This window comes from Genypterus blacodes, unplaced genomic scaffold (genome assembly GCF_046128005.1).
Source record: "Genypterus blacodes isolate CSIRO-AG114 ecotype Tasmania unplaced genomic scaffold, CSIRO-AGI_Gbla_v1 ptg000058l_1, whole genome shotgun sequence".
Lineage (NCBI taxonomy): Eukaryota > Metazoa > Chordata > Actinopteri > Ophidiiformes > Ophidiidae > Genypterus > Genypterus blacodes.
The window spans coordinates 6,014,096-6,023,120 of NW_027466870.1; the positions used below are offsets into that span (position 1 = coordinate 6,014,096).

At 46.1% G+C, this 9,025-nt stretch overlaps 1 protein-coding gene across 1 annotated transcript in view; it reads right to left on the bottom strand.

The window, feature by feature from the left end:
• The window catches only part of elavl4 (ELAV like neuron-specific RNA binding protein 4), a 64,455-nt gene extending 60,512 nt beyond the window's left edge, over positions 1 to 3,943 (bottom strand). The window contains exons 1-2 of the mRNA XM_076153266.1: positions 3,896 to 3,943; positions 2,971 to 3,111 (exon numbers count right to left, since the gene is read on the bottom strand). Coding sequence (XP_076009381.1) covers positions 2,971 to 3,111; positions 3,896 to 3,943 — 189 coding nt within the window. The remainder of the gene's footprint in view (positions 1 to 2,970; positions 3,112 to 3,895) is intronic.
• Positions 3,944 to 9,025: the final 5,082 nt, after the last annotated feature.

Here is a 9,025-nt window from a genome sequence, read left to right on the forward strand (position 1 = left end):
CCCGCCTGCCTGCCTGCCTGCCTGCCTGCCTGCCTGCCTGCCTGCCTGCCTGCCTGCCTGCTTCTCCCTCTGTGGCATCGCTCAGCCTGCTGCACCTGTTTGTGTCTCACTTGACGGCAGGGTTGTGAAGCATAAACGAACTAATTTCCTGGATATAGAGAAAGTGCAATCAAGGAGAGGGGGGGAAAGCAGCACATAGTGGCAGATGGAAGGAGCTAATCATTGTTGTGAAATAGAGATGACCCCTAACTATCTCCTGGCTGCTAATATGGCTGCATACATTTGCTGGCGACTGTGGCGTTCCCCCTCTCCTCTCCTCCTCTCCTCTTTTCTCGCCTGTTTGTTGTTGTTGTTGCTGATGATGAACCTCCTCAGGCAGGTTTGAAACGCAGCCCCCTTTTTTTTTATGTTGAAATAGAAAAGACTGCAGTTGTCAAACAAAGCCCAGTGTCACATAGAGAACGGCAGCTGCCTGCAGTGGGTAATCAGTGGAGCTTTCTACAAATTAACAACATTCAGCTCTGAAGCATGGTGCACTGCGGCTTTTTAGATATGGGCTTTTGGAAAATTACATTTTAGTGACAGAATATCTGCAGCAATATCTGTTGAAATCCCTCGACATCCGTTGCACGCTGAATCTCTTCCTCGTGTGCCCGGGATCAGATTCTGTGTTTTCCTTCTTTAAGATGGCATCAGCGTCTTTAAACTCGCTGTGTGTTAACACTCCAAAGACCACAATCGTGACTAAAACGGGAAAAACAACAAACCTACAAATGAACAAGCGAGCGCATGCAGGGAGGAGAAGGAAAAGGGCAAACACGCTACACACGCGCGTCGTTTCCAAGGGAGGTCACGCTAAACTTTACTGCAGGCAAGAAATGTGTTAGGAGTTATAAAGGCAGGCGTTTAATTCAGCCTCAATTAAAATAAACCACAGCTCTTCATATGCGTTTGGTAAAATAAAAAATAAATGATGTGATTTATGAGACTATTTAACATTTCCACCATTTCTGATGCACACACACACACACACACACACACACACACACACACACACACACACACACACACACACACAGAGAAATCGTTTCACTGTCGTTGAGGAATTGTATTTTTATATTACTGAGGGTTAAAAAAAATGGAATTCAGCTTTTAAGGCTTTACACACCGAAGCCACGAGAATCTTCCAGCACATTTATCTAATGTATGCAAATGATCTTGCTGTGCTTAATGAAGGCACCATTAATCACTATAACGATGGTCTTTTTTAACCGGAGTAATCACACACACACACACACACACACACACACACACACACACACACACACATGCCCGCCCCCCCTCCTCCCCCCACACACACACGCCCACACACACACACACACACACACACACCTAATCACCAGCCTCACGTATTCATGATAAATGTGCAAACCACAGAAATGAACCATTACAAACCCATTTTGTCAGAACGTGACTGTGTGTGTGTGTGTGTGTGTGTGTGTCTATTCTCAGTATATGCAGTTACTCAGAAGTGTGTCTGAAGCTGTTTTGTGCGTATCATTTTTTTTTAACACTGTGCTGTTATTAAATAATAATTAGTCCTCTGATGATCAAGTCCCACCCAGCAACTAACTAATAAGCTCAATAATCACCTTAAACTTTGTTATTGGTCCGTATCTCTGTTAAAATGATGTCATTCATATTTAAATAATACATCCCCTTAATTATTTCCAGCGATTTGGACAAATAATTAATGGCCAGCAGCTTTGTGCTTTATGCAAACAGCAGATAGTGTTGTGTTCAGAGTCTCACACACACACGGCCGATGGGAAATGCAGTCATTTTGTATAATCAGAACAAAACATTGCAGAAACGCCTTTGAACTTCAGTGAGAATTCAAAGCACAAACGGGGGGGGAAACAGCATTTGTGAAGCTCAACTCCTCGCGGACGTTTTCACCCCTTATCCTATCCGCTTATTTGCATACAGTTGACGGAAGCCCCGCGTACAGTCAGCAGCGAGCGAGACGGTGGCATGTGAAAGGCTTCCGGGAGACTCTGGGGTGTGGATCTGAGCCAGTTTGAAGAGAAGCCGAACCAACGAAAAGCCCATAGCGGATTAGACACCCACTGCTTCATGTTGCTTTAATGCGGTGAGTCAGGGATTTTCTTACACCGCTTTTTGCCTAAACGCTCGGGGTTTTCTCCTGCCCTTTTTCCTCTCTTCTCCCCACTCTCTTACAGCGATGCTTTCATATGCGTTAGGCAAACTGAAGTTGAATTCAGTTCAACATATCCAATATACATCTACAGCCGCTCTGCTGCCTCTGCTAATGCTGCTCGTCAGATGTGGATTTTGTTCCAACTCTACAGACACTTTGATTCAGGGCTTTTGAAATATAAAAGTGTCAGAGTGGTAAAAAAATGTGGGCGTGCTGCTAATAATTTTGACTTTATCGTTGCAGTTGCGATTCATCTTCAAGAAGCAAACACAGACAACCGCAAACGCCGCAGACACAGACAAATTGCACAAAAAACAACAAAGAAGACATATTACCCACACAGACACACACACACACACACACACAGACACACACACGCACGCACAGAAGCATGCGTGCACACATGTACAAACACTTCTAATTCCCCTGATAACAGACTGACTGGCAGAGGCTAAAGACAGAGTAGGCGTCCGTAATTGAACAAACATAACAATGTAAATATTTACTAATACAATCCAGTGGGGATACAGGCAGGATCTCACAATTGATTTGCTCTCTTTCTGCCCTTTGCTTCACTCACGCACAGATGCACACACACCCGCACACACACACACACACACACACACACACACACACACAGGCGCGCACACACACCGACTGCCTCTCCTCTCCCTGTTTCCTCTCTAGATAGAATGCCTGCCTGTGTTCATTAAACAAACGGAGATACATCGGTCTATCTATCCTCTTACCAGGGGTGACCTGAAGCCCAGCTGGGCTGATGATGACAGGAGATCCCTGGGAAATAGCGGCGAGTGCGTCTCAGGGACGGAGCCCACGCCACTGGCTGCTAGTCCCGAGAGCTGCCCGTACCTCGCCATCATCTTGAGATGCTGCTCACAGAACACACACACTCATACACAGACACGGGAGGAGAGGGGAGGGAGAGGGAGAGAGCGAGAGAGAGAGAGCGAGGGAGAGCGAGAGGGAGGAGAGAGAGAGAGAGAGAGAGAGCGAGAGAGAGAGAGAGAGAGAGAGAGAGAGAGAGAGTGAGAGCGAGAGCGAGAGAGAACAGCAGGTAGGAAGGACAGAGCAAATGGTAAAGGACAGAAGAGGGAGCCGGGGAAAACAGAAAGAAAGAGGAGGTAGAGGGGGATTACAGAACATTGTGCTCTCACACAAATGCATGTGTGAACACAAACACACACACGCACATCCACACACACATCCACACGCGCATACACATCCGCACTTACAGACATGGCATTGAACGTGCACATGAAGGCACACGTACAATTATCACCCCAGGTGGGCTCGTCCACAACAAGCGTATACAGCAATGATGGGTTTGATAGCTACCTTGGTTTGGTTACAATGGGGGGATATAAAGTCTGGTTACTAGATGTGTGTGTGTGTGTTATCACGAGCCAGGATGAGTGTGAGAAGCGTAGCAATCCTTCCTCTCTGACCGTCGTGAGGAGAAAATATAATAAACAGCTGCTGTTATCAATCATCCGCTCTGTCTTCTGACTGGGAACACACAGAAGTGTAGAGACACACACACACACGCACGCATACACACACACGGACATACGATAACACACATGACACAGAATGGTTGGCAGCAGACGCACACAGGTGAGGTGAGGAGGAATTAGCAAATCCAAACATCTTTACCTCATTGCTCAACAAAGCGGCGTTGAGTGTTCGGCTGATTTCGAACATGTTCAGATTCGGTGCCTTGTTTGCCGCTGTCCTTTTTTTTTTGTGGTCAGATTCTCTTCAGTTCTTTGCCTCCTTGTCTCCTCTTTCTTCGGCGTGGAGTCAGTCCCGTGAACACAAAAAAGGAAGAAAGAAGAAAAAAATGAAATCAAGCGGGGGGTAAAAATAGGGGGGATAAAAATCCTCTTTAATTTTCAGATTTTGCTGTTGTGATTTCTCAGTCCTCTCTCTCTCTCTCTTTCTCTTTCTCTCTCTCTCTCTCTCTCGCTCTCTCTCGCTGTCTGCTGATGCACCTCTGCTGGCTGCGGCGGCGGCGTTTGTGCCCAGGGTTTCCTCACACGTCTAAGGAGTCAATATGCTGTTTTCTTTAATCTCCCCAGAGTCAGCACATTAAAACAGGCAGTCAGGCGGTGGGTCGGCCGGTCGGTGGGTCGGGCTGGCGGGCTGCTGGCTCCCTTATCTGTCCCCCGCACACTGGCTCACACAATACGCTCCGATCCTCACACTGCTCGCTAGCAGATTAGCCTGTCCCAAAACATAGCACTTAGTTTAAACTCCCCTCCCTTTTGCTTTCTCTCTCCCTCCCTCTCTCTCTCTCTCTCTCTCTCTCTCTCTCACTCTCTCTCTCTCTGTATCACTCCCTCTGGCTCTCTCCTTCGCTCCCCCCTCCCCTCCGCTCTCTCACTCCATCTCTTTCTCTCCTCCCTCTCGCGCTCTCCCCCGACTCCATCGCTCATGCATTGATGCAGCTACAGTTCAGCGTGCGACCACAAGGTGGGAAGGCTGTTCTAGCAACAGCGACACCATCACCCGCCGCCACATCCTCTCCATCCTCTCCTTCCTCTCCCTGCCACTCCTATCCCTCACATTTTCTTTCTCTTCTTCTCTTCATGTGGGTTTACGACACTAATGGGCAAAAGATCCTCGCTCGCTGACGAGGCAGTGAGATAACACCGTTTTGTGTGTGTGTGTGTGTGGAATCATCCATTAAGCCTCTCTTATTTAATTATATGGCAGCATTTGGAATCAAACACGGGTATTATAAACATTGTGTCTTTGAGGCGTTTGCAACAATAAAGTTTCAGAATGTCGTAAAAATCGATGTAATATCAAGAGACTTCCGGAAATGGAGTGGGACTGCTAATGAAGGGTACCTCGCAGTCGTAGCTGGCAGAGGGAAACGTGCGGGCTGGGCTGGGCTGGGCTGGGCTGGGCTGATCCGAGCGCCAAGGTCAGGTGGTTGTCCTTTTTCTCAGCAGTCACAGCAGGGTGTGGCACGGAGATGACGAAGCAGCTAGTCACAGGCATGGCAGGAGATCCCGACTACGGAACAAACAAACAGGGAGGCTCATGCCAGAGATGTGACTCACTCCATTCTTGGTATCAGTCAATAACACGAGATAGATTTCAAATTTCAGTAATGACTGCAAATATCATCCATCTGCATTGATTGTAATATCATCAGTCAGAACGCCGGTGCATTTCGAGGCTGCGTTTGAGGAAAATAACAGAGGGCAAACTCATTTATGAACACAACAGGGTGATTAGGACTCCCATTACCTTCATTAATGCAAATCTTATAGTGTTGTGCTACCAGGAGCTCCGTCAGCGCGGCAAAGGATTTATACCCGGGCACTTTGAACGCGATTTTTGCTCTCTCGGATCAGAGCGGAGAGAGAGAGTGGCCAGTTGATAGCAGCCTATTGACACTGGACCATCTGTTCAGGTGGACACTGTCCAGCACAGTGGAGAGAGAGAGAGGGAGGGAGGGAGGGGGGGAGGGAGGGAGACAGGGAGGGAGACAGGGAGGAGGGAGGAGGAAGAAGGGGGGAGGGGGGGAGGGGGGAGAGGGGGGGCCGAGATAAAGGGAGAGGAGGAGGTGGGCGAGTGGGAGAGGGAGTGAAGAGGAAATGTTAGCAAAGTGGAGGTGTGATTGAGCAGATGTTTGGGAACATGAGGGCTAAGAGAAAAACTAATCCCATCACCCGAAGCACAAAGCTCCATTATGAATAAACACATCATCACTTTGTCAGGATGAGACACACATTTGTAGTACTGTAGGGTTATGAATGTTTTTAGCTTCAGATTCATTGCATAAAGGGCTGCGAGCCACATCCCTGCTCTGCTAAGCCCTCCTGGCTCTCTGGGGACGGCCGGTCCGGCAGAGCCCTGGGGGGAGCTGTCACTTGAATCATCCAGAGTGAGGGCTGATTCCTCCGTCAGCTGCCTCTCAAGCCTTCCTCTCTGACCCAGCCTCACTCCCCAGAGCCTCCTGATTGCTGTCACCATAGTGATGCTCTGTGTACCCAACCCCCCCACACCCCTACTCCCCCCCACAGTCTCCAGCTCGCTGCCATTCGCTCCCTGTGTTTTTGAATTTTTGCATGACTTCCCTGCATGATGGGCCTATCTGTAGCTAGGCAGAGTAGAAAGGCTTTCATTGTACTTTATACAAACGCATACATTTGCACACACACACACACACACACTGCTGTACAAGGGGAGAGTGTTTCCCCCCCCCATTCAGTTGTGGTATTCCTATCTATCAGTGTTACACTTTAGAAGAAATTGGATCTTTATGCAACAATCAAAAGAAGCTTTGAAAATATCTTTGCAGTGCCAAAGCTTTTGTTTCCTCCAAAGGTTCCTGTTACATTGTGGGAGGCGTGGTGGTGGAGCTCCGTGTCCCCCAGTCACTACAAACCCACTCTCTAAATAGCCATCATCTCTAAAGTTCCCGTGGATTCCGTTTTTAACCGTGACAAGGATGCCTACATGTGAGCCACATTGGTATCTTCAGAAATCATTAGAGGTCAAATGTGTTTTGATGAACAAATGAAAATAGACTCTCCAGAGAGGTAATTAAAATGTGAGAGAGGATGGAGTGGATTGTATCATTCTTTCATGTTCTTGTGTTTTCCAGTGATGGCTGCGTTCATTAAATGGTTTCTGCAGTCTGCAGACATCATGACAAGAATCATACTGCAGACATACAGCCTGGAACACGGGGCGGAGGAAGGAGGGGTGATCGTTGAAAGTCCTTCTTCTATTTTTCATCTTCTTCAAACATGTTTCAAGGAGGACACTGCCCGATATAGAATGAGATGTTTAGAAGCTGCGTGGAAAACTACTCCAAGTTCCAATATGGGACAGAGAGTGCTGCTAAGTTACAGGCAGTGTGTAAAGCACATCATGACTAATTACTGAATGCCAAGAAGAGAGACATCACAATATACTGCATGTGACAAATGTAGCCGGGTGTGTGCCTCAAACAGGAAAGCTTTCACATAGGCTTTCTAATACATGCTAAGATCTTTATTTAGCTTTTTCTCACAATAACAGACTTTTCTTCCAAGCCGACTGCCACGTCTCAGTTTCCGAAATAAGATCCAGTTACATATCTTAAGTGGCGTGAGTCTGACAGGCGTTGTACAGATGAACTACAATCTTACAGTCAGCCCAGTTCCTCCTGTGTAGTTTCTGTATAAGATAAGAGCAGAGAAACAAGGGGGAAGCTGTATCCAATTCATTCTCCTCATGCTCCATAATTCAATTTCAATCTCTCACTTGAAAATGAATGATTACACCAGCATAGAACTCTTTAATTGGCATAGTGTTACTGGAATGACATAGCGTGGAGGACAGCTATTCAATTTTCAATTTTAACCAAATATCACACGGCAGCTCTGTATTCGCTTCCTCTCATCTGAGAAACAATCAGCGCTGTGTATCTGCTCGCTGGCCTGTTGATGCTGGCTATCAAACACAGATCACATGCAGAGAGAAAAACCATTGCCCTCTCCTGGTCTTCTTCATTTGGTGCTGTTACACACATCTAATAACCTGAAAATTAGCAGCAGCCTATACGACTTTTACTGGGGGTGTTGTGTGGCTGCTCATTTGATGTGTTTAATCAGGTGCAGCCTTTGTAACGGGAGAGGAATAGGGCCAAGCTTGATTGGCCTTGATGACATCTATGCCCCAATTGTCTAGAAAACCTCCAGCTTTAATCAATCTGCAGGATAATTCAGAATCTCTGGCTGCCGTCTGCTGTGATTGGCCTCCTTTTCTCTGAAAATACCATTAAAAAAGCAACTATGGTGGCAAAAAATGTGAGGTTTCTTGACTGGCAAGATTGAATTACAGAGTTACTGATGCCTCAAAGTACCGTATGTGCTCACTGAATACTTATAGCCATCCAGGGCTGCAACTGACAGCTGACTGGGTTTGTTGTTTCATTATCGATTCATCTAAACATCATTTTTGATCAATCAATTCTTTTTAAAATGCATTCAAAATTGCATTTAAAGATCTTTAAAGATGAAAGAGGATACACTTAAAAGAAAAACAATAGCTTGATTTTTTTTAAAGCAATGGTTGAAAAGAACATTTGGATTCAATTTAGTTTTATACGAAAAGAAAAGCAAAGCAGCAGATCCGGAGTTTTGTGAAGATGGAAGCAGAACTGTCTTTGATCTTTTCACTTCACAACTGACTGAGATGATTTGCTGCATAATTTTCCAAAGATTAACTAATCAATTAGATTGTTTCAGCATTACTGCACTTTGGCATAATCACTTCTAATTTTGTGTATTTATTTAAATCTTGATTTAAACCATCAGTTTGAGTCTTGAGAGTGAAGCTCTCACTGACAGTTTGAGATGAGGAGCAGGAATTAAACCAAATGAGTCTGATCTGAGTTTATATTCATGGATTTAACATGTAAACATATAAGGACATAAGATATAAACACACACACACACACACACACACACACACACACACACACACACACACACAGATAATACTTTATAAATAAACCTTCAACGGTTACTTTGCTGTGTTTATTGTTTTCTGCTATTAAATTTAAGTCTTCCGTGATTTATCTTTATATAATTACGTCATTCGCGTTACACAGATGTTACCTCCTCCTGCCAGGTGTGGACGCTTGTTTGTGACCGTCCGTGTCCATGTGATGATGTTTGTGATGAAGATGATGCTCCTCACCCTCTCCCTCCTGCTCCGTTGCCGTGGCAACACAGCGCGAGCGTCGGCCTGTGTGTGTGAGGCAGAACGGAGAGGAAG